Source organism: Monodelphis domestica, chromosome 7 (genome assembly GCF_027887165.1).
Source record: "Monodelphis domestica isolate mMonDom1 chromosome 7, mMonDom1.pri, whole genome shotgun sequence".
Classification (NCBI taxonomy): Eukaryota; Metazoa; Chordata; class Mammalia; order Didelphimorphia; family Didelphidae; genus Monodelphis; species Monodelphis domestica.
This window is the reverse complement of record NC_077233.1, coordinates 94,086,266-94,112,116: the sequence shown is the minus strand read 5'-3', so window position 1 is coordinate 94,112,116 and position 25,851 is coordinate 94,086,266. Positions and strand designations below refer to the sequence as shown.

The 25,851-nt window shown below is 40.8% G+C and overlaps 1 protein-coding gene across 5 annotated transcripts in view; it reads left to right on the top strand.

Annotated features, from left to right (window-relative positions):
- CCDC13 (coiled-coil domain containing 13) overlaps positions 1–25,851 on the top strand; it is a 111,473-nt gene that overhangs the window by 23,761 nt on the left and 61,861 nt on the right. For all 5 annotated transcript variants that reach the window (XM_007499791.3, XM_007499797.3, XM_001377184.5 and 2 more), the window contains exons 5-7: positions 10,810–10,899; positions 23,920–24,036; positions 25,622–25,726. In XM_007499791.3, coding sequence (XP_007499853.1) covers positions 10,810–10,899; positions 23,920–24,036; positions 25,622–25,726 — 312 coding nt within the window. The remainder of the gene's footprint in view (positions 1–10,809; positions 10,900–23,919; positions 24,037–25,621; positions 25,727–25,851) is intronic.

Here is a 25,851-nt window from a genome sequence, read left to right as displayed (position 1 = left end):
AATATTCTTGTACAAGTCTTTTTCCTTATTATCTCTTTGAGGTACAAACCCAGTAGTGCTATGGCTGGATCAAAGGGCAGACAGACTTTTAGTGCCCTTTGGGCATAGTTCCAAATTGCCTTCCAGAATGGTTGGATCAATTCACAACTCCACCAGCAATGCATTAATGTCCCGACTTTGCCGCCTCCTCTCCAGCATTCATTACTTTCCGTTGCTGTCATGTTAGCCAATCTGCTAGGTGTACCTTTTGCTTTTTTATGTTATCTGCTCTTCAAAATCAAATGTGAAACTCCTATATTGTGAACAAAGGGCATAACCAAGTGGATCATCTTCCCTTACTCATAAGAATAATAAGCTGATCCAAGTAGGACTCCCTGGAATCCATTTGACCTTGTGTTTTAATTCTAGGATTCTTGTTTACTTCAGCTGCCTATGGTACAAATTTATTAAATATTGTGACTGTGTGCTGAGTTCTGTGCTCAGTGCTAGGGAGACTGAAAAAGCCAGACACAATTCTTGCCCTCAGGTAACTTTTAGTCTAGTAGAGGGATAAAATACAAGCACAGATAACTAAATAATTCAGACTATTAGGTAAGAATTGCATTAGGAAGTTGAAAAGTACTATGTGAAGTCCAAGGAGAGTATTAGCAAAGAGTAGAGTGGATGGAAGAGAATCAGAAAGCTCAACAATAAACTTTTACTGAATACTTACTACTTTCCAGGCAGTGTGCTAGGGGCCAGGGACACCAGGACAAAAACAAGATGGTCCCTGCAAAGTTTCCTAAAAGATGTGGCATCCAACTGTATTTTAAAGGATTGGTTGGAGTTAAATAGGCAAAAAGAGGAAGAATCTAAGCACAAGACTGTGTGAACAAAGGCACTGAGGTTGTAAAAGATCACTGAATATTGTAGGGGATACTAGAGAGGGGTTCAGTTAGGTTGAAGTTCAGAGAATGTAGAGAGGAGTCACTTGAGATAAGGCTGAAAAGTCAGGAATTGTAGAGGGCTGTGGATGCCAGGAAAAAATGTATGTGATTTTCTTGGTAGGCAATAGGATCTGATGAAGTTTTCTGGGCAGAGAAGTGATGTGACCAGATTACTGTACATAAGAAATATAGTCCAGGCAATGATAGGCAGGATAGAGTGGAGAGAGAAGAGAAGTGGGCAATAATGAAATCCTTGCCAATCAATACTATTCCAAGACAAAAGGCCTATTTTCATGTTCATCTGTGAGTTTAATGATGATCCCACTAGTGTTGGGATTTTGTTTTTGATTTGTTTTTTCCTATCTAAAAGATGTACTTGAGGGTTCAGGGAAGAATAGTAGATACATGACCAGATCTCTAGACAGGAAGAAGAAAGGTTTCAACATTTATTTATTCACTCATTAAAAAAAAATACAGCATCTACCACATTCATAGCAACAAAATGATAGAACTATTTCAGAACTTCTACTAAAATACTCTTCTAAAGCCTCAGCAGGGTGGGGGAGGAGACTTTGGGTTCTTGAAGAATATGTCAGTGAATTGAAAACTCTGGGAGGTCTTTTCAAGCTGAACAGGCTTCAAGTCCATGCCCTTTGAGGGAATCTGTGTCTGTTGTCCAAGGACCAGCCTCCCTAAATGCAGGGAGGAGCTAGAGGCCAGGCAATGAATTATTTTGGGTATAGCAAGTCATGAAAATCATGGGTGGTGGGGCATCTAGGAGGGACTACCTACACTGATAAGACCTCCAGTCTTTTGAAATATTGAAATCAAGCATAGCTATGATTCAGCACAGTCTAGAGCATACTTCACAAAAGAAATCAGGCCATTCACATAAGGACTTGAGTATAATTCTTAACCCACGGTTAGAAACAGACAGTGTCCTAACACAAAGACCTGACGAGGCCTAATAAAGGACATTATGATCCCAAGTCCATAGAAAAGGTTAACAAAGGAGAATCCCAGGAGGAGGCAGGACATGATTTGTTTGCTTTTCATTTATGATGTTCCTGGCCTGTTTTCAGAGAGTTGGGCCATTTGACATTTATGAACTCTGCCTCTTTGGCATTCTAGCCTCCAAGGTACCACCTTGGGCATCAGCCAGAAGGGCAAGGAGAGAAGTATCAGGGATGTAAACTGTGGTCTGGAAAGAAAAGAAGGGTGTAGCTAGGTAGGGGCGTGCAGAGTTTCAGAGGCAAAATTCTACAGGACCACCTGTAAAAGGTACCAAGGCTGGAGTTGTAATGCTGGGTTGATTTCTGTCAGCACCTTGGCCAAGGGCAGCAGCAAAGCTATGAGCAGCTGAGCTGATAATGGCTTCATGGCCAGGGAGAACAGTATGGCCACCCCATTCACACTAGATAGACTGCTTTAGGCTGCCATTAGAGTCCCACATTAAACCATGTGGTAGGGAAACCATATGGAAAAAGAGCAGAGCTCTCTAGCTCACAGATGTATACAGGCTGCTATTACAATACCTTGTAATAATACAAGGTATTTTGCATGGAATGCTTGGCAGACATTATTTCATTTGAGCCCTGTGAAGTTGATATTATATTAATTTCTCTATTTTATAAATGAGGAAACTGCTAACAAATATTACTTAATTCATGGTCACAGTATCAGGGACAGGATTTGAATCTAGTTCTCTCCATAGTAATTTAAATTCCTTTCCCAGAGTCAGTCAGCCCCTGACAAGCCTCTGGAGTTTCAGAAGTATAAATGTATTGTCAGAATTTCTGAGAACTCTCCATGATATCTCTGTGATGATTTCTTAGAGAGCAGTAAAGGAATTATATGTTTTCTCTCCTTTGAGGATCTTATGTGTTGTGATTATTCTTGACACCTTACCTTTATGCAGGTAAGTGCTGCAGGTTTTGTTGGTTGAATTCTACTTTGAGGGGGTACCATGCACTTTACAACTTGTAGAAATAGGTCTTGAAGGCTACTTTTATTGTCTTTTAGACTTATAGACTGCTTCACTTCATTTAGAGCTTCTGGGGAAAAGAGGAACAAGAGTGGAGTTTTAGGTCAGTCTGGAAAAGCTTCAACAGCTGTACTTTGGAATAGAAGTCCATTCCAAAGGGACTGAGGGTCCCAGTGGCCCAGGAGGGACATGATGGTGCGAGATCTTTTAATTCTTCAATGATAGGTGGCAAGGGGAGTAGTAGAGAGCATTGACATTGGACAGAGAGCATTGGAGATGTCTAGAAATAGGGTGTAAAATCTTTTGAAGACTTTTCCATAGTAGTCCGGAAAACCCACTACAGGTTCTTCATTTTGTTCAGTGCTTCCCTAATAAGATTATTTTCTAGTATACTGACTGGTCCATATGGTCTGGCCCTTAAGTCAAGGTTAGGCTGAGGTTTGATGTGGTTCCTTCAGTGACAGGCAAGAGACCATGATGCCATTTCTGGAGCAGAAAATAAGAAAAAATGGAGGAGTTCCAACTTGGATGGTGTTCAGGAACATAGTACAACAAACTAGTACTAAAAACTAAATATACAGTCAAAGGAATGGAAAGAGTCAGAAGAAGGAGGAAGCACCAAAGACAGAGGCAGGGTCAAAAACAGAAAGTCATAAGGTCTTAGAGAAGGGACTGGTAAGAGAAAACGTTTGAATTTGGGAATGTGAGAGTTTGGTCCTGGGAGACAGATGAGGGAAGGATCAAGCTGAACAAAGAATGTATTGAGGTATTTTTGTTGTAGCACTCAAGGCTTGTATGGGTACCAGTTAGCTCCATTCTTCCAACTTCCTCAAATCTCCTTTAGCTAGAGTGTTTGCTACCCATGTTATCATCACCTTCATTACCCTTGATGAGATTTAGGGGGTGGTGGATCTAGGATCTAGGATTCTTTTACAGGGGCTAAAAAATTTCCCTCTGATATGCCTGTGAAACTAATTTATTCCAAAAAAAAAAAACCTGGCATTGTTTTTCTAAGGCGAGTTAGATGTAGTCATACCAGTTTTGAGTCAAGTCTGATCTTAAAACCTATGGAATGAGTGGATTGAATAAATCATTTGCTTCTCTAGGCATGCTACTAATTGAGCAGGAAGCATACATAGAATCTTGAGTTTGAATCCCTGCCTTGGATGATTATCATTTATGCAATCATGGGCTAGTCCCATAACTCCTCAGAGCTCCATTGTAAAACGAGAACATCTGTAAAACCAGGATAATTATATCATATACTTCACAGGGTCATTGTGAGGAAAATTAAATGCCAGCTTTAAAGTGCTGTCTATATAAGTGCAAAGTATATTTAGAAACACCACACTTGCACGCACCTCTGGATATGGCAGCATGTCAGCATCCAAATGGCATTATCCATTATTTGTACTCTCTGTCCGTATTGGATCTGGGATATGGCCTTCAATTTGTTACTCTGGCAAATGCAAACCATATCACTCATTCCTCCTCAGACTTAGTTTGGTAAAAATCATGAATTGCCTCTGCTGCTCCGATTGATTAAGGAACAGGCACAGAGAATATTGTCCTATGGTCAAGTACTGGTAATTATTATCCAATGGGAATTCCCCTCTTTTCTTTTTCACTGATCAAAAAGTGAAGTGGAAGTCTGGATAAAATCCTATTAGAGACTGGTGGGGAGCGAAACTTTTGGTCAGAGGCCATAGGAAGCAAGTCTATGGTAAAGTCATTGTCCTGATATGGGAAGGATCTGTCTGCAAAGAGTAACGGGAAGTCACACTTAAATCATGCTTTTAGTTTTGCAAAGTACAATACTTTGCTTACAAAAGCTTTGTGAGATTTGTGCAACGTGAAGTGCTCTGTTAGTCAGCAAGGGCTCTCAGGCTGCCTTGAGGCTGTGCTCACAGAGTGGGGTGGTCCAATAATCTCTATTCTCTATGTGATACATAAATCTTATGATCCAAGTAGTGTCATGTCAGATCAGGGAGAAGGGAAGGGAACAAGCATTTATTTATATAGCACCAACTATGTGTAAGGTACACATTACAGATATCTCATCTGATCCTCACACCTCATACCTCCTGGGAGGAAGGCGCTGTTATTATCTACAAGTAAGGAAACTCGAGGCAAACAGAGGTTAGTGACTTGCCCAGGGTCACATAGCCATCCAGTGTCTAGGTCTAGATTTGCACTCAGGTCTTTGTGATTTCAACCCCAGTACTCTATCCCCAGCACTGACCAGCTGCCTCTTTAGGTTGGGAAAAGAAATCCAAGGCATAAATCCACAAACAAGTTGGGATTCCTAACACTAACTAACAAGAAGAGGTCCATTTTGAATGAAGGCAACTGCTAGCATCAAAGCCATGCTCTGATGTATTGGTACAATCATAGGATGGATCTGCTATGTCCTGTCCTTACTTTAATATACTATTGAGACTGGGACTTAGACACCAGACCAGAACCCAGGTCACAGGTTTTAAGAATTTGAATGGACCTCAGAACTCATCTCATCCAAACCTTTTCATTTTACAGAGTAGCAAACTGATGTCCAGAAAGGGGAAAGGATTTGCTTTCAAACATGCAGGTAGTAAGCAGCAGGACTTGGATGCCAGCCCAGGGTCTCTGTCTTCTGACTTCCAGTCCAAAACTCTTTGCTCTACACCGTGGAAGCCCCCCAAGAGCACTGTCATCAACTTGTTTTGTTTGGTGGCTATTTAGGAGACCTAAGCAAAGAAACCAGGGATGGGAATTGTGGTTCAAATAGTTCAAAATTAAGAACATGCCCTTTGATGGACCCTGGGCAACCCCACTCTACAACTCTTATCCTCCTATCAAATCTTCATTGTTGGCAAGAATATTGGTGGGAGAAATAAAGAAAAAGAAATCTTTGCTTTCTTTAGGCGGTCCCACTTCAAGCTGTGCTCATAGATCTACCCTGTGGCTAAATGGAGGATTCGTGTCAATCTCATGCTTTTCAACTGCATTGCAATTAACCTCCAAATCACCATGTCCTTGGCCTGGAAGGAGCCTTGAGAGTCTCTCTTGTCTGAGCTGCATCTAAACCATTTGGGAAAAATCATCAAGTTATTCTAAAACAAAAACAAAGCCTCCAGGGAAATTCTACAGCCTCCCCAGCAAGCATATTTCCTTGTCTCACCGCATGTAGTAAGGAAATTCCATAGGCACGCTTAAATTTTAGCTTGAGTGCACTCTATTAAAGTGAGTGCTTTCCTTTCAAATAGCTCTGAACTGACAGGCTTATCTATCTTGGTTTCAATCTGGCCTTGCCACTTTCTAGATATGTGACCTTGGGGAAATCACTTGGCCTCTCTATGTATCTGTTTTTTCTCAACTGTGAAATAAGGAAGATGATACCTGTATTACCTGCCTCACATGGTCATTATGAGGTTCAGACTATAAGCTCAATGAAGCGAAAAAAATGTGATAGGACAGGCCCCCCAAAAGTGGATGAGATATTGGCCTTCAAGAAGAGAGGAGATGATTCCTGTGTCCTCTGCTGTGGTCAGACCACATCTGGGGTTTTGCATGTAGCTCTAGGCACACATTTTAGAAAGAGCATAGACAGGCTGGAGAGTGTCCAAAGGAGGGCAATCAGAATAATGAAAGGCTTGGAACTCATGGTGTAAGAGGATTAGTTGAAAAAGTGGGAACGGCACTGCCTATCTGCATGACTCTGGGCAAGTCACTTAGCCTCCATTGCCTAGCCCTTATCATGCTTCTATCTTGAAACCAAGGCATAGTATTGATTCTAAGATGGAAGGGAAGGGTTTAAAGGAAAAAAAAAGGAGAAGTGGGAATTGCTTAGAGAGGAGAAGACTTGACTGGGTGGGGATCAGAACTGTCATAACATACTCAACAGTCCATCATGCAGGCTAGATTAGAGTTGTTCTTTTTTACATTTGATGTCAGGAAAATCCTCCTAACTCTCTAGTTAGAGCAGTCCAGAAATGGTGTGAGCAGCCTCAAGGGGGTATTGGGTATGAAAGGAAAAACTGTAAAAGTTAAAACCACTTGTTGGGTATGTTATGTTGAAGATTAGATGGCCATGAAGGTCCTTTACAGCTCTGAAAAACTGTGATTTTGTGAAATGAGGATGCATCCAGAGCATTTTCTAAACTTTAAAAAGATATGTAAGCACCAACTATCACCATTATCATCATTATCATCACATACTTCCATAGTCCAGGATCTGTGATTTCATTGGTGTGGGGGACCCCTCTCTTGGGTTAGTATGTACACATTATTCCTCTTTGACAGCTGACCCCTCTGATAATGAGCCTTCCCACTTGTAGCTGGGCTGATGCTTGGATGACATGAAGTCTGTTACTGGACCCATACTTAAAGTTTTTCCAGCTTGGTAGACACTCTGAAAGCTGGTGTTCTACTAGCATTACTTTTGAACCCCCAGAGCCACCTCTGCATCCCAAGGACACATCAGAAGAGGATAGATAGTGGGAGGGGATACACTTTTTAAATTAAGCATTGTTTGGAATATCTGCAACAGGTTACCTGGGAGGTGCTACCAGTTTCATAGGCTGCTTAGAGTATTGAGATAGGAAGTAATTTTGGACCTTTCTGACATAAGATGTTAGAGCTGGAAGAGACCCTAGAGATCATGTAGTCTAATTTGCTTATTATTTAGAGAAGAAAGCAGAGATCCAGAAAGGACAAGTAACTTGCCTAAGGTCTGATAAGTCATAGAAATGAGACTGCAACTCAGAGTACTCTTTACCCCTTTACCACTATATGATTTTAGTCCTTAAGTAAGCTTGAGAATCCAGGTGTAGAAGAAAGAGCATTAGACTTTGAGTTAGATAGTCTAGGTTAAAATCTCAGCCCTGACACTATGTGACTCTGGGACCGTCTCACCTTCCCTAGCTATGAAATGGGGATAACAATACTTGGCTTATTCAGGGATATTTTGAGAAATGAACTTTGTATGGAAATGGGAGTTATTAAGTCTTCCCATGTTTCTCAGTCCGCTTACCCCTTTCTAGATCTTTCCTTTTGCCCTTGCCTCCTCCTTAACTGAGATCAAGGTCCTCTAACAAGAATTCTTTCTACATCTCAGAACTTCTATGTCCTCAGTCATCCTCTCCTCTCCTTTGTTCCCTGAGGAAATCACTTTCTCTTTGGCGAGGCTAGCTGCTCCACCCAAGTCCTTGATCCTTGCCCCTCCCGTGTCTGCCCATCATCTCCTCTTCCTCTTCACTGTCTCCTTCTCCTCTGCCTACAAACATGCTCAATTTCCCCATCCCAAAACAAAACAACAAAAACACTTCTTCAACCCTGCTGCTCTCTTGGTCTTCCTCTCAGCTACATATAAATAAATAAATACTTCCTGTTTCTTTTTTCTCACAAGTCTACATCTCATAGTACCTGGCTTCTGGCCTTACAGCTTTCCTGTGCTGATCTTGAACCAGGCTCTTTTTCTCCAAGGGACTCTGGGTTCCCATGGGCCAGGGTCAACCTGGGGGCTGACCCCAAAGGGTCATTACCTCCCTTTGGCTCATGCTCTAACTGGAAACTGTGGGGGAAACTTCCCAGATAAAACTTGGTATGACTTCTAAGTTTTTCCCCAATGTGGGTAACAGGGTGCCCCATCTTCTTCCTAGGCACTCAGAGTGCATAGGACAGCCTTATTTCACCTATTATAGGAAATGCACAAGATGCAAAGAAAGGAGGAAGGAAATAAGTATTTACTTTAAGTATTTACTGAGCACCTTTTGTGCCAGGAACTATGCTAAATACTTTACAAATATCTCTTTTGATTCTCACAACAATGTTGAGAAGTAGGTGTATTTTTATCCTAATTTTGCCTTGAGGAAGTACTGGAGGTCATATCTGGACTCAGGTCTTTCTGACTCCAGGCTCAGTGCTCTGTTCCCTTCATTCCCATGGCCAGAAGGCAACAACACTTTAGAAGATGGCTAAACAAAGATTTCCCATTCACTTCAGACCTACACTGTGTGGGCAACTCCCTGAAAGGGCAGGGTTGGCAAGAGCCTGCCTAACATTCTTGTTTTGACACTCCTTCAGCTGTAGAACAATTATCTCTTGAGGATCCTCTTCCTTCTCCAAGCATGTTATTGAAGAAGTCTTCTTCCTGTAGGAAGCCAATGCCTGAACTTTTAAACTCAGGTACTCTAGATCTCTTGGGAACTGGAAAAACCAGTCTCAGGAACTGTGGTCCTTGATCTGTGCTCAGAAAAGGAGCCAGGAAGACACCCAGACACTGAAGATCCAGGAATTCCCTTCACAGGCTGTCTGGGCAAGCAGAGGCCACTTCACTATCCACTTCTCATAAAAATTACTGTTTTCTGGTCCCAGGCAGGAGGAGGGAGAGAGCCCCATGCTTGCTTAACAAGTTTGAAAATCCAAAAGAGAGAGTGAGCAGATCAAAGGGGCAAACTATTCTTATAGCTTGCTCTTAGAAACCTTTGAGATAGGTTGACTCTTCTGACAAGCATCCATTCCTCCTGGCACTCAGGCATCAATTGGTCCTGCTTGGATATAGCTCAGTGACTAGCATCAATTGGAGGAACCCTACATCTTCCCAGAAAAGAGCAGCAGTGCATGTCACCTTTAGGGCCCTTTGGACAAAAGTCCACACACAAGTGATATCATCAAGTTGACTGTGGTGTGTCAAGGGGAAACTCATTAAATTGGTGAGGTTCCCCTGATCAAGTTCCTATTTACCCTTATATTTTATCTCCTAGTTGCTGATTAAATCCAGTGGCCTCATTTCAGTCCTCATATCCTCCTTTGCCTTTTTGCACAGTTTCTCTCTGTTGATCACCCTTTCTTCCTAGAGATTCTTTTAACTACATGGTTTCTGTTAGAGAAATCTCACCTCCTACCTCTCTTGCTACTTCTCTGTCTACTTTGCTGTCTCATCTTCTCCTGATGCTGTGGGTCTTCATTTTCTTCCCTTTCCCTAATGTTACAGCCAGATGCATTTTCCTGATTCTTGCAGTATCAGATCACATCATTCCCTGCTTCAAAAACCATTTTTGCCTGCCAAATAAAAGTCCCAAACTCTATAGCTTGATGTTTAAAGCCCTCCACAGTCTGACTTGAACCTACGTTTTACTCCTTGCCTTAGAGAGACTGGACTAGTGCTTATCCTAAATTCATCATTGCTTTAATAGCTTTAAGTCTTTGCTAACAATTCTCACCTCACCTCCACTGAAATATTCTCTCCCTGTAGACAACACTTTCTTCTCCCATGCACTTGACATATTCTAATTTGTTTTATGTTTATCTGTGTGTATATGTTATCACCTCAGACTATGTCTTATTTACCTTTCTATCTCCCCTAGTGACTGACACAATGCCTTGTCCATGGTAGGAAGGGTTATTGAATGAATGTTGTTGAATATGTCTGGCTTCAAGTAGTTTTATCTCTGCAGCTTGGTTTTTCTACCTCTATCTCCTACCTCTCTGACCATTTCTCTGTTTATTTTGCTGTCTCCTCTCTGTCTGTCTCTCAAAAAACCATTACATCCTGTCTTTTTCAGTTCTGAGACAGAAGAATGGCAATTAAGTTAAATGACTTGCCCAGGGTCACACAGCTAGGAAGTATCTGAGGCCAGATTTGAACCCAGTTTCTCCTGACTCCAGGCCTAGCAATGCTTTATCCATTGTGCTACCTAACTGCTCCTCTCTTTTCTTAATGTAGGTGTTTTTTGTTAACTTTTCTCTCTCACAGAAGTTTTATGAAAAAAAAAATAACATGATTATAAATATTCTAAAACCCTAGTGTAAAAACATAAATGCTAAATTATAATCCCTCAGCCTCAAAGTGCTTTATGTTAGCTGTATAATTGTTGAATAGAATCAAGTATTAAGTTAAATCATTTGCTTTTTCTACAGCTACAGACAGCTATGACAAAAATCCAGGTACAAGGAGGCCGAGATTCAGCCACCAAGCAGCTTAATCCCAGGACAATGGAAGGAAGCTTGGTATGAACCATTTTTTGACCTGAAAAGACTCTGTAGTTTATATCTTCTTGTACTGTAGGCTCCACTTGGCTGAAAAACTTTATCCTTGTAATTACCTTTAAAACTCTGTCTCAGAATTACCGATAGTCTGAAGTCTCTATAAGAAAATTTGAGCAGATGTATAGTCAAAAGATGTAGATATTAGAGAGCTTCAAGGGTCCTTAGAGACCATCTAGTTGACTCAAACACTAACCAGCTGTTATGAACATGTACAAGTCGTTCTGTTTGTGAGCCTGTTTCCTCATGTGTAAAACTGGGCCAAAAATACTTGTATTCCCTAAGTTAGAGGCTTCTTCCAAAAAAGCAAATACTGGTCCCTGATTCTTCAAGTTCTTTCTACGTCTGAGTTATCTTTATTGTCTTGTCCCATTTCCTCAATTCACAAGTGAGAAAACTAGGAATGTTAAGGTTAGTAACCTGCTCAAGGTAACATGGTACAAAGTAACAAGATGACCTGAACTGGTATTTGGGACAAGTTCTCTGACCCTCTCTACTATACTAGCTGCTTCCCTTTGTTAGGGAACTGGTGGCCATTCATACTCTAGAATGAAAATGGCACTGAAGGTTTCTGTAACACAAGCCAGATGCTTCCTTGTCTTCATTGTTGGAGAAGGGATTTTAGATCAGATCTTATTTGGACCAGATCCTCTGGGAGTCCTGCCACCTGGCATTCTGGGACTTAATCAGACCCATTTTCTCCTAATATCCATTAGAAATTAGTTGTACTTAGAGAATAGGATTTTTTCATGATTATTTTATTTTATTTATTTATTTTTAAAAACCTTTACCTTCCACCTTGGAACCAATACTGTATATTGGTTCCAAGGCAGAACAGTGGTAAAGGCTAGGCAATGGGATCAAGTGACTTGCCCAGGGTCACACAGCTGAGAAGTGTCTAAGGCCAGATTTGAACCTAGGACTTCCCATCTCTAGGCCTGACTCTCAATCCACTGAGCTACCCAGCTGCCCCCTTTCATGATTATTTTAGAGTTAGAGTAGTGCTAGGAGCTAGGGGTGAGGTGAACAGAGTTGAGGGGAAGAGAGTGTTAAAAATGAACTTTTCCACATTTTGAAATTTTGCCTTTGGCCACTCTTGTTTCCAAGAAAGAGCAAATGTGTTTTTTTTCCTCCTCCTCTCTATATTATATGACTCCTTGTTTCCAAGAGACCCGATACTCAGACTAGTATTTTTAGCATTACCATTTAGCTACCTTCTGTGTTAGATTCATGTGATGGGATGAGACGGAGACTAGCTACCATTTATCATATAGTTTCTATGGGAAAATGTCTTCTGAATTCTGAACAACTAATTTATAGGTTAACTTTTAGAACACAATCTGTTCATTAAGTGGGAGAACTGCCTATAGTGACAATTTTGAAAAGAAAAGAGGCCATGCCGTTCTACCTTCCCCTTGTGTAGGATGCCAGAAAAATCCAAATTTATTCATCAGCACCTACTTTCTTGTTTATATGCATAAACCATTATAATGCTCCCTCTGTACCAAAGGTTATTACATTTTTTTTTGTCATCATGGGATTGGGGAAATGTTTTTTTTTTTTTTAATCATGTATAGAAGATTGGCTTAGAGGCAGGAAACCAACAGTAGGGATGTCATGGTTAATCCTAGATGGCACCTTTCAAAGGATGGGAGTGACTTTAGACAGCTGCCATTGAGCCAGGTGGTATCTGTGTTTGAGCCAGGTGGGCTGGACAGCTTGTAGCTAAGTAAGATACTTTAAAAATAATTTTTTAAACCTTTATCTTTTGTTTTAGTATCTATACTAAATATGGTAAGGGGTAGGCAATTGGAGTTAAGTGACTTGCTTAGGGTCACGTAGCTAGGAAGTGGGTGAAGACAGATTTTAACCTAGAATCTCTGAGCCTGGTTTTCAATCCACTGAGCCACCTAACTGCCCTTGAGTGAGACACTTTTAGAATAAAGCTCATAAGGAGATGCCATATTACATAGACCTCCCTGAATTCCTTGAAGGAAAAGGTAGTATGCCTGCAGGACACATAGACCTCCCCATACATGGGAGGGAAAAGAGCCCTGACCCTCTTTAGTGGCTCTGGCTCCTTCTTTCTCTTTTTCCCCCCCTTTAATGTCTCTGCAGCGGCAGGACTGAAAGGTCCAATCTCAGGTATAGCAATTGTGGTGGCAATGTCTCTTCTCCTGATGTATGCTCCCCAAAGGATCTGGGCCAAATCAGACCTGACTTAAAATCCTCGCTCCAGCAAGGAAGAGGAGGGGGCTCCCAGCTTCTGTTTGGAAACCTCCAGGGACATTTCCCATGAAAGAGGATCGGAGGGCTTTGGCTTTTGGATGAAAGCAATTGATACCACCCAGGACACAGATAGTGATTGGCTGGGATAATCAATCGTGCTCCTTGAGTCCATATTTAAGAACAAACAAATGAATGATCAGTTTGAGAGAGTCCAAACTGGGAGTCAGAAGTAGAGGAAGGAGTCTGGGTCTTAAGAGCAAATTGTCCTCTAGACATCAGCCATATCACTTTGAATTGGAGTTTCTAGACCTCTAGGAGACACTGCAACCATTAGAGAGTAGAGATAGACACTCTCCAGACAGACACAGAGACAGAGAAGCAGCCACTCCAGGAAAGGTGGAGCTTCCAGGAGTAGGACCTTTGATAGCCAAGAAGAGAGCCAGCTCCGGACTCCAGAAAGAGCTGGCCTTGACAGAGCTTGAGAGCTCTAGAGGAGAGACCTTCATACAGTCTTGTATCAGAGTTATTAGTCACCTTGGTGCATACAGACTGCCCCTCTGGGGGCTTCCCCACCTTCCTAATCTAAGTTTGTGCCTTCTTTTCCCACAGGTGCTGTGTGGGTACTAGCAGGAGACTATATTCCAGGGATCCGTTTGGAGGGAATATTTCATAGCTACTACTCTGATTATGCCATCTTAGTAAATACTTTTGCTGAGAGATCTGTCTATCCATGAGCTATAGTTTTATAAATACAATACATTCCAAGCATATTCTGAAGCCAGGAGTTGTATCCACTTCTGGGTATTCAATCTATGAATGGAAATACAATTTGGTGTTCTAGTGTAGGGGCTTCATTCAGGATATATGTGGGTCCCTATGCATTTGTAGGGTCCCAAAGGAGTGATTCTCCATCTGGAACTTGGATATGATTGAATTACCTAATTTTTTAGCAACCCACTAGAGAAAAATTGTCATTCCCCCCCCTTTATTTCCACCTAATTGTGTGGCCCATTTTCCAGTGTGCTTCCTTTACAAGTCAGACCAGACTCTTTGAGGTAACGTTTGCATGGTTGTACACTTAAGTACTAGTGTTTGTTTTATTACTCAACCCATCATAAATATGGAAACTGATATGAGCAGTATGGATTCTGTATCCTTAGAATTCTGCTCCCTAGCAATTTAAGCTCATTCATGTTCATTTTTAAAAATTTTTCAAAAAATAATTTTTACTGATGCCTTTTTAAATAACATCTTCATTGTTTTCCCTAGTACCCATTTTCCTCTCCCTCCCAAAGAACCACTCCGTAATGAATCATATTTTTAAAGACAAAAAAAGTAAAAAAGAAGAAAAAGTGGCATCAAAACTAATCAATACATAGGAAAAGTCTGAAAACATGCAATGTTTTACACTTGTCAATTTCTCACATCTGCAAAGGATGGAATGGGACTGTCTTCTTGTAGTTCTTTCAAGTCATGCATTTTCTTTGTAATTTTTCAACATTCATTTTGTGTGTATGTGTGTGTTGTATTATTTCAGTTTACCATATTGTAAGCATTATGCTACTAGGTGGTACTGTGATAGAGGACTGAGCCTAGAGTCAGGAAGACTCATTTTCCTGAGTTTGTCTCAGACACTTATTTGGGAATGTGTGGTTTCAAGCAAGTCACTTAACTTCTGTTGGCCTCAATTTCTTATCTGTAAAATGAGTTGGAGAAGAAATGGCAAACCATTTTAGTATCTTTTCCAAGAAAACCCTAAATGGGGTCATGAAAAGTTGGATGCAACTGAAAAACAATTGGACAACAATAGCAACAAAATCATTATGAGTATTGTTTTTTTTTTACTTTGCTGACTTTATAATTTTGCATCACTTCATAGAGATCTTTCAATGCTTCTCTATATTCATCATATTTGTTATTTCTTACAACACAGTAATGATTCCATTCCATTAATGCACCATAATTTGTTTAACCATTCCCAAATGTATATTACTTAGTTTTCAAATTTTTGCTATCACAAAAAAGTCCTATTTTGAATAATTTGGAATTTTCTTCTTAGCAATGTCCTCTTCTAGGACCCAGCCTAGTAGCGGACTCTTTGGATCAAAAGGTATGGACATTTTAGTCACTTCATTTGTATCATTCTACATACCTTTCCAAAATGATTGTAATGATTCACAGCTCCACCAAAAATGCACTAGTGTACCTATCCTCCCATAAACTCTCCAGCATTGACTATCTCCACTTTTACCATCTTTGCCAATTTATAGGTTGTGAGGTGAAATCTTAGGGTTGTTTTGATTTGCATTTCTTTTATGAGTGATTTGGAGTGTTCTTGCATATGGGTTATTAATAGTTTGAAAATTCTTATTTGGAGAACTGTTTGTTCTCTATTTTGACCACTTATTTCTTGGGGAATGACTTTTGTTAGTTGTTTATGTCTCTTAAACATCAAACTCTTAACAAAGAAATCTGATATAAATTTGGTTGGGTTTTTTTTGCCCATTCAACTGTTCTTCTCATGCTAGGTGCATTATGTTTATCCAGAAGGTATTCAGTTAAGCATACATCTCCTATTCATGGTTGTTAAGAGTTATACAATCTGTTTCTTTTCTACTTTTTTAGCGTATAATCTTTAATATTAAGGTCATGTGGCCATTTAGAGTAAGTTACAAAATGTAGTGAAAGGCATTAATCCAAGCCTAATTTCTGCCAGACTATTTTCCTGGCAGTTTTTATCATGCCATATCAGTTTATCTGAAATTCTTATGGATTCTTTTTTCATAGGATAAGATTTGCCTGCTGGCCTAAAAACCATGAGTAATCAACCCCAAGTGTTTAATCCCTTTTCGGGAACTGCATGCTTCTTTGAAGCTTTTCTGAATTTATTTTTGCTTTTAAGTAGCCCAGTTGTCCCCATAAAAGATGAATTCAGACATTCAGTTGGATATTTCCTCTGTGTTGAAGGGCAATCCCAGGAAAAATTGTAGGTACCTTATGTATTGCAAGGACTCAGAGGAATTTTCACCCCAAGTTTAAACTTGCTCTGTGAATATAAGTCCAAAGCAGATAGGTCCTTTAGTGAGAGGGGGAAAGGATGAGTATTTTAGCCCCCTCTAGGACCAGCAGGTCTGTGTCATTACACAAGCACCAAGATAATGATTTGGTTTCTCATCTAAAGGGTGAGGAGGCGACTTTTAGTCATCTCTCAGTACCTTAATTTCCATAGGGAGAGCCTCGTATTTTCTGGCAGCTCTAAAGGGACCAGGTTTTCTTTCTAAAGGGGGGATGTTTGATTTCCTTTTCCCTTTTTCTTTCTTATTGTCTTTTGGTTGGGATAGACCTTTGCAAACACTGAGACATGGAACACATTTTACAAAATGATCTCTACTTTGTTAAAAGCATTTATCTGGAAGTAAATGTGATTCCCAGGCCCATTAATTATGGAGGAAGAATGTTACTGTCTGGATTGGTATCCTGCATGGACTTTGTCAAAAAGCCCCGCTCTTGGTTTTTTGGGGCCAACAAATTTTTAACTGGGAGAAGAAGGTGTTAAAGAGTTTTCCTACAACTCTACAACAATGTGTGAAGAAGTTGCTTAATCAACATGAAAGGATTATAGAGTTTGGGCCATTGAGTGAAGTCCACTGATCCCATACAGTAAACTCCTAGTAACTGGCTAGGGGAAACAATCAGGCTCCTTAGGCCTATATAAGAAAAGATCAGCTGAAAGTCAGAAGTAGAGAGGGAATCTGGCCCCTAAAAAGGAACCACTTCTGGGAAGAGAGGATTTCTCTGTCCTCTCTGCCCCCGCTCCCTCACCTCCATCAGCCATGTTGCTTTGAAGCAGAACTACTAGACCAGTAGAAGATACCATATCCATTAGGCAGCAGGGATACACACTCTAGACAGATACAAATAGAAAGAGGCCATTTCTGGAAGAAGGAAACCATTTCTAGGAGGAGGAATCCTGGCAGCAGAGAAGGGAGCTAGCTGTGTACTTGAAAGAGGTGGCCCTGGTACCCAAGAGTTAGAGCTGTGAAGGATTCTATAAGAGAGAGAGGATTTCCAGACTTTAAAGCATGAGTTACCTCGGGGCACATGTTCCCTCGCTGTGTGCCTTGCTACCAATGGTCCCTGTTTGTGGTTACTCTTCTTTTAGATGCTATCTAAGTGGGAGTATGCACCCCAACTTTGTTTTATAGCTGCAGTTCTTACCACGCCACTTTAGTAAATGCCTTCCTTGAAAGGTAATTATATCGATTGGCTGATTGGTAATTGGCAATGGAGTCTTGTGAGCAATAAAGTTGGTAGTGCATTCTGAGGGTAGCAGCCCTCCTCTGAAGAAACGACCCATGAATTTGAGTGCCATTAAGAATACAACTTAGGGGAGTACCCCAGAAAGGAGACTAAATAAGTGTTCCGAAAGAGGGAATCCATGGTAAAATGTTCAAGAGTTCAAGTAGCACTGAGCCATTGGAGTGGCTGAATGATTGAGTAGAAGGAATACTGGACTGGAAATTGGGCATGACATGATCAAGAAAAAGACTTTTGAGATAGTTTAGTCCATCTCCTTCTATTCATTCATGAGAAACTGAGGCTGAGAGAGGAAATGGCCTTCCCTAAATCACATAGCTGACTAATCCAAGATCCAGATGGTTTTCTGTGGCCCAGTAGCTAGATGGAATATATGCATGGGAGGGCCAGGGGGATCAGAGCAGCAGGCTTCTCTGTCTTTCTTTTGATCATCCATTCCTCTATTAGGGCCCTTTTAGAAATCAGAAACTCAGAGGGGAATTCCCTGCAGCTATCTATAACTATGTTCACCAGGTTTGGTTAGGTTGGTAGAAGCAGACTTCCCACATGCACATGCCAGTCTTCCTTTTCCTTGTGGGAATGAGTTAAAAAGGACTTGCATGCCACTTTGGAAAGATGTTGCTCCTTAAGAGCAAAGAACCCTGTTTTATCTAAAGTCTATATCTTAATTAGAATCCACTCTGAGCAGCTGGTATGAAGTAGCTATAGCATTGGGCCTGGAGTCGGGAAGATGCTTACTCTCTGTGTGCCTGGACAAGTCACTTGCCCTTTTGTCTGCCTCATTTTCTTCAACTATTAAGTGAAAATAATAGCAATCCCTACCACTCAGGGTTGTTGTGAGGATCAAATGACATACTTGTTTAGCACAGTGCCTGGAGGATAGGAGGTTCTATTTAAATGCTCATTATCTTCTTCTCCCCTTTCTCCAGAATAGGGCTCAGCACATAGCTGGTAAACATTTGTTGAATAATTTATTGAAGATGCCATAAGTATGCAAACATATACATATTTTATGTGTCTGTAGCCCTTATAATAAAGTTCTGAGGATCCTTATCTCAACTCCCATTCTCACTGATGAGTTGAAAGCCAGAGCAAGGCTCCATCTCCTACACAGGGCTACTGGCTTCTAGCCTAGACGGATATATTCTCCCCATATTAGTCAGCCCCCCACTTAAGGTAGCCAGTGAACACTAACTAGCTTTTACGAAGGGATATTTGTTGAGAAGATATAACAATTACAAAATGTAGAAGGATAAACATCACCCCTAACACCTAGGGGTACACTCTTCTCTGCCACCTTATCAGTCTCCAAAGAGAATGGGTTCAAATATGAAGCAGTTTCTACGAAGCATTTGCCATGTCAAGTTTGCTTCTGAATGCAGCATTGCCTATGGATAAGCCTTGCCTTCTTGTGGGACCCTGTATGTGCAGATTCTCTGCCTGGCTCTTCTGTTCCATGTCTTTTTGGACACGAAAGCTGACTGTGCTCACAGCAGCCCAGTGAACTCTAAGGATGGGGTTTCCACTGGCCAGGCAGAATCTGTCCAATCTGTAAGCTTGCTTTCCTTGTTTGAGTTAGCCTATAATCCACAGCTACAACCTCCCAAAAGGAATGGTGCAAGTCAGTCAAGCAATTGTGTTCACCATATTTGACTTTTCATGACTCCATTTGGAATTTTCTTGGCAAAGATACTGAAGAAGTTTGCCATTTTCTTCTCCAGCTCATTTCACACATGAAGAAACTGAGGCAAATAAGGTTAAGTGACTTTCCCAGGGTCACACAGTTGGTAAGTGTCTGAGGCAAGATTTGAACTCAAGAAGATGAGAATTCCTGATTTCAAGCCTAGTGATCTGTGCCACCTGGCTGCCCCTACTAGAGCACCTACTAGGATAAATAACTCTTACTACTATAGCACTTTAAAACTTACAAAAAAAATCCCCATTAAAGACATAAAAGCTCAGAGGATGAAAGAGGTAATGTGATTTGTCCAAAGTCACATAGATGGATGGTAAATGTTAGAACTGGGATATAAATGTAGCTCTCTTGGTGACAAAGCTGGAGCCCTGACCACTTTACCACTTTGCCTTTCTCTGTGCCTAGCAGTGCTAGATTTTCAAATCTCCTGCTGCCATAGGTCATTATTAGGCGAGGAGAAGCACGAGGTTGGAGGAGAGTCTTGATCATTTGGTTCAGAAGTGTTATTTTCCATTGATAAGTGTTTAATCAGATGTCCACAGATCCAAGGAACTGAACAGCCCCCTGGGACAACTTGCATCATCAAATTTAGGACCAAATGGATTGTGATTTAAACTCCAGAGGCTCAGAAAACTCAGATAAACACTCAAGAAGGGTGAACTCCCTCCTGGGGCAAACCTGATTCCAAACTCACTGAATTTTCACTGGCATTCTCCACTAAGGACTTTGGGTGATCATGTTACCCAAGGCATTGTCTATTGTATCTTTCTACATAAAGACCTCCATTTAAGGTCTTATCAGAAAAGTGACTCTGGACCTTGCCTTTCTCTTATCCAGTGTTCCCTTCTCATTGTACAACAGTGTATGTACAACACTGGGGGGAATTTGTGCTTTTCACTGTTCATACTGGGTTACCAGCTGTTTCTTGATTGCGCCTCCTCTTCATCTTCTCCTTCCCCTCTTTCTGTACATTTGCACATACTGATCCCCCACCTCCCATATTTGATCAGTATTCTGCTTGACATCTTTCTTAACTCAAGTTCTACTTTCTCCATCAAACCTTCCCTGGCCTTTTTTGTCTAGAAATGAGAACTCACTCTGAAACTCTGTGACCTTTCTTGGATGCATCATTGCATTCTAATTAGTGTTAGGCTTGCGTATGTACCTCATCTGCATTTCTAGATTGTATGCTTTTTGAGGGCAGGGAGGATATAAATTTACATCTTTACTGGATTTAGAACCTTGATAGGATAAATGTCTGTTGAAATAATTAATTCTTCACTTTGCCAAAACATAAGCAAAAACTAGAACAAAAGCAAAAAGTATCAGATTAGTCAAAATACATGTTTTAGTGATCAGGGGCAGAAACATATGCATTTTAACAGAGAATCCTGCAGGTCCTTGCTCAGTCAGAGCTCATTATTCATTTTATATATCGGACTGGGTATTTTAGGAGCCATGGAATTTAGAGTTGGAAGAGATTTTAGAGATTATCTAGTCTGCTGTCTACCCCCTGCTCTTATTCTACAGATTGGAAAACTGAGAATCTGCCTGAGGTCACATGATACACTATAGTAAATAGTGTGCCAAAATGTAAGATTAGGAAAATAGAGTTTCCTCTGTTGTAAAATGAAGAGTTGGACTAAATGACTGCTGAGGTACCTATAACTCATGAGTATGGAAGTTATAGTGACCCTGAGTCATCTAGAAAAGGTTAATTGATGTTCTTAAAAAGTCAGGAATATGTATTACACCTTTTGGAAAGATTTCCATCCAAAATATCGAGTGTTTTTAAAGAAATGGGACATAAAGGAGCAAATCCTCAGCTGTCTGGAAAATGTGGCCATCTTATATGATTCATTCCCTAAGACCTCTGGAGAGATGAGTGGAAAGATAATTAGTTGATTCATCTTCTTCAGTGATCATATATAAAAGCAATGACAGAAGAAAGAAGGTGAGATTTAGATTGGGAAGCATCAATACCATCAGAGACCAAGTCCTAGTCAGACTATCCATTCTCTAGGGCAGTGATGGTGAACCTTTTTTGAGACCAACTGCCCAAACTGCACCCATCACATCACATGTGAGCCACTCCCTTACCCTAGACAGGGGAGGGAGGAAGTGCTCCTTTTGGGCTGCCAGGCAGAAGGGAGGGTGATATGAGAAATGTCCTCAGGTACAGTGGAGAGGGGGAAGGGAGCAGCCCTTTCTGGCACATGTGCCTTAGGTTCGCCAACATGGCTCTAAGAAGTGAGAAGGACTTGTATCTCTGATTTTGAAACCACTTCTACATGTCTGATGTTAGAATAGTTTGCCTTTTCTTTTCATTGTCAATGATAAGAGATTAATTTGGAAATCATTTCTCTGTAGGACAATAACATAATTTTAAAAAACCCTCATATTTTTATAGCACTTGCAGCTTTACAAAATATTTTCTTTCCAATAACACTATGAGGTGGGATTGTCAGATTTTTAGAACTGGAAGGGACCTTAGAAGTTATTAAGTACCATACAGTGGTTTTCCAAGGTTATGAAATTTTTGTAGGTGGCCCATACCTAGGCATGCATTTTATTTTATTATTATTTTTTAAACCCTTACCTTCCATCTTGGAATCAATACTGTGTATTGGTACCAAGACAGAAGAGTGGTAAGGGCTAGGCAATGGGGGTTAAGTGACTTGCCCATAGTCACACAGCTGGGAAGTGTCTGATGCCAGATTTGAACCCAGGACCTTCTGTATCTAGGCCTGACTCTCAATCCACTGAGCTACTCAGCTGCCCCCCTAGGCATGCATTTAAAAAAAAATCAATAGTTATTAATAATTCTATTCCTATCCATTCAGGGTCTGTAAAAAAATTTTAATGCTAAAAGGGATCTTCATTCTTGAAAAGGTTAGGAACTATCGATTTAGTCTAATCTCATTTTACAGACAAAGAAATACAATGTCCTAGGGAAAACTCTGGATTTGGAGTAAGAAGATCCAAATTTGACTCTGCTTTGGATACTTGTGTGAATGTGCTCAAGCCATTTAATGTTTCTTGGCCTCAGTTTCCTCATCTGTAAAATGAGAGAGTTGGGTTAGGTCTTTAAGGTTCTTTACTGCTCTAAATTCTTTGATCCAGGGTTTGATCTCAGGTTTGTTCTTGCAACAAAAACTCAAGCCCAGGATTTCTGAATCTAAGACCAGCATTTTTACAGTTATTATACTGACTTTCCACTAAAAATGAAGGGGGGGGGGACATATGTGCACACATGTATTATATACTTATATTATATATGCAATATACTTATACACACATGCATGCATATATACATATCTATGTTACATATTTATGTAATGTATATTTCAAGGTTTCCCAGAAATCTATATATTCACTTCATATTACAAATGGTTTTTTTAGCCCTTATCTTTTGTCTTGGAATCAATACTGTGTATTGGTTCTAAGGTAGAAGAGTGGTAGAGGCTGGATAATGGGGGCTAAGGGAAGTGTCTGAGATGTTAAGGGTAAAAATTAGGGTTGAGACTGAATATATTTTTTGTGGTGGCCAGGGATTTAAATTCTAAATCCCAATGAAATACTTAAGTCAGAATGGAATTTTATGGTTGTTTATTTACAATAGAAGGAAGAAATTAAGAATGAGGGAGAGAGAGAGAAAAGGAAGAAGATCTGCTCCAGCCTGGTCTGAGTCAGTTCAGAGGCCTCAGCCAAGGGGCCTTTCCCGAAGATTAAATCTAGCTCGGCTTCCAGCCACGAGACCTCCTCTGAGATGAGGGGCCTTCTTGGAGGCTAGTAAAGAGCCAAGGAAAAGAGTAGTCAGCCTTAACACTTACCACATGGTTGTCTTAGGGAAGCAGTCTGAGGTCCCATGCTCAAGCCCTCCAAGTCAAGTACCACCTCCAAAAGTCCCTCTCACAGGAAGTGATGCAAAATATAAAAGGCAGTTCTTTGCATCACTTCCTGTGTCTCACATGTACCAATGGTGACTTAAACTTGACTTTGGACAGCCCAGGGGGTCAGTTAGTTGTTTCTGATTTGTCACTTGCTAGTACACATGAGGCATAGACCTTCCTCCCCCACAGTTAATCCTTAAGTGGGGGTGTATACATTCTTGGTTGCTAAGACTAAGCAGGGTGGAGTAAATCTAAAATTCATAGAGACCAGATTTGAACCCAGGAGCTCTTGTCTCTGGCCTTGGCTCTCAATCCTGAGCCACCTACCTGCCCCCTAAATGTTAAAAGAACATTGGACATAGAATCTTAGCACCTGGACCCAAGTCTTAGCTCCCTTCATACTAGTTGTGCCAAGGAATTTGGCTCTGGAGGTCTCAGTTTTATTATCTATAATATTTGGACCCTTCTAACGCTAAATTCTTTTTTAAAGTGTTAATTACTACTACTAATGAAGGTCTATTATAGTTCTAAGAAATTTAAATACCTCCTCATGACATGGGGGCAGGGATAGTATTAGGTTTGGAGCCAACGACTTAGGTTGGAATCCCAGGTGTGGTACTTCTTCCTCTGTCATGTGGGATATATCACTTTGAGTTTTGTTATTTATAACATGATGGGGTGGAACTAGAGGACCCCTAAGATCCCTTCTAACTCTCAATTTTGGGGTGATCCCATTATGGAAAACTTTTTTTCCTTACCAGTCCTGTTCCTAAACCTTTCTGCTATCCCTGGATGCTCCATGTTCTGAATTTGAAAACAAGTTCCTTCTCCATTTCTTTTTTCCTTAAGGTTGAAAATCCAGAGCTGAAAACTTTGCAAGACAAACTGGCTTCAGCAAACTTAAAGATGGTAGAATATCGCAACCAGATCCAGAGTATCAAACAGGAGCTCAAAGTTGCACAAAAGGTATTACTGAGCTTCTTCTTGTCATAATAGGCTTCACCTTGGCCCCAAAGAAGGGCAAAACAGAAATGACTTTTTTTTTTTTGGGTTAAGGCCAAGCTCAGTTGAATTCCTGGGAGAGTGAGATTCAAGGGAGACCAGAACAATAGGTTGTATTTAGAAGTAGAAAATATTCAGTCACATGAAAATCAGGCAGTTCTTGCTGGGTGTGTCTCAAGATGCACTGACCTATTTTCTTCCTTCTCTCCTGACTCAGAAGGTATCTAGTGTCTCTTCCCAATCCATACTTTCATGGTCTCTTAGATATTAAACACAAATTCACCCTCTGTACCCCCACCCCAAGTTCCATTGTGCTAAAATAAAAGGGAGAGCTTCTTATATTTACAGTGTCCTAATTATAGTCAAATAGATGTCTGAATTTGTTATAAACCATCTTTGACTTGGTAAATTGCCCCAGAAATGTGAAATTGGGATAGGTTACTGGGTCTAGTTGATTTATTTTGTTAACCTTTTGGTATCTTTTATTTAATATCAACAACTACCACAATAGTCATGATAAAAGGTTAATTTCCAAAATGCTTTTTAGTTTACAAAGTACTTTCTTCACAACTACTGTATAAGCTAATATTTTTGTCTCAGTTTTACAGAAGTAAGAAACTGAGACCTAGAAAAGGACAGATTTGCCCAAGGCCCCAGGGCTAGCCCATGGCAGAGTGAATCCTCTGACTAAATCCAGGGCACTTTCCATTATACTCAAAGGTTCCTTTCTAATGAAAGTGTACAGAGTTGGAATTAAGTCCCAATTGGTTTGTTATTTATTTTCATTTAAATAGTGATTGTGGCTAGAATTCTTTAGAGTCTTTCCTCTCTGCTGGAGCCTTTTATATTAGCCAAACAGTCTTCTATTGTGGAAACAAGCTGAAAAAGCTTTGTACACATGGCTCAGTTTCAGTTGACAAGCATGAAAGAGGCCAAGTTTATAAATCGAAGCATACTCTTTCAAACTCAAAATCTCCAGTCAGCTTTGGGCATAGACCTTCCCTGATGTCACTGCGTGGTCTCCCTCAAAAGCCCCCGACAATCTCACCCCACTGTGTCAGATTGACATGTTCTGTTCCCTCTTCATTTGCTCCTCTTTGGAGAGGGCTCCCTATTTGTCTTTGCCCGATTCTAACTCTGTGGCAGAGAGGATGTGGGGTCAAAGCTTGGCAAATCCGCCATGTGGAATGTACTTCCTGTAATTATCTAGAATTAGCCAAGGTTGAGGCAAAATGGGAAACAGGTTGAAAGAAACACAGGGTTTGCCATGGCCAAGTTTATGTTTCATCTGTCATGTACTGGGGGGAAATGAATTGGTTTTGGAAAGAGAGCTTTCTGCATCTTGGGTTGAAGGTTATTTGTTCTGAGCCCCAGCCATTGGGGGGAATGTGTAGGCATTCTGGGTATCTATCAGCTGGATGGCCACCTCCTCCAACCTCACACCCTGTTAGCCCCGTCCCTGATCCCCATGGGGCAGTGTCCCGGAAGGGGGTCGGCGGGGGTTCACATGCAGTAATGGGCACTAATCCCGCTGGCCCCTGATTTGTAGGTTTTAGCAAACGAAGTTGGGGAGGAAGTCAACGTTCAGCAACTGTTATCTTCCCCTGGGACTTGGCGCGGTCGGGCCCAGCAGATTCTTGTTTTGCAGAGCAAGGTGAGTTATGGCTCTGTGATCTCTCATTTCTAATGTAGATAATGAAAAAAGGAATTATTCAAGTCTTCAGCAGGTTGACTGTCGCAGCTGGAATATTAGACCTCCATGTCTGCTATGCTCTACCT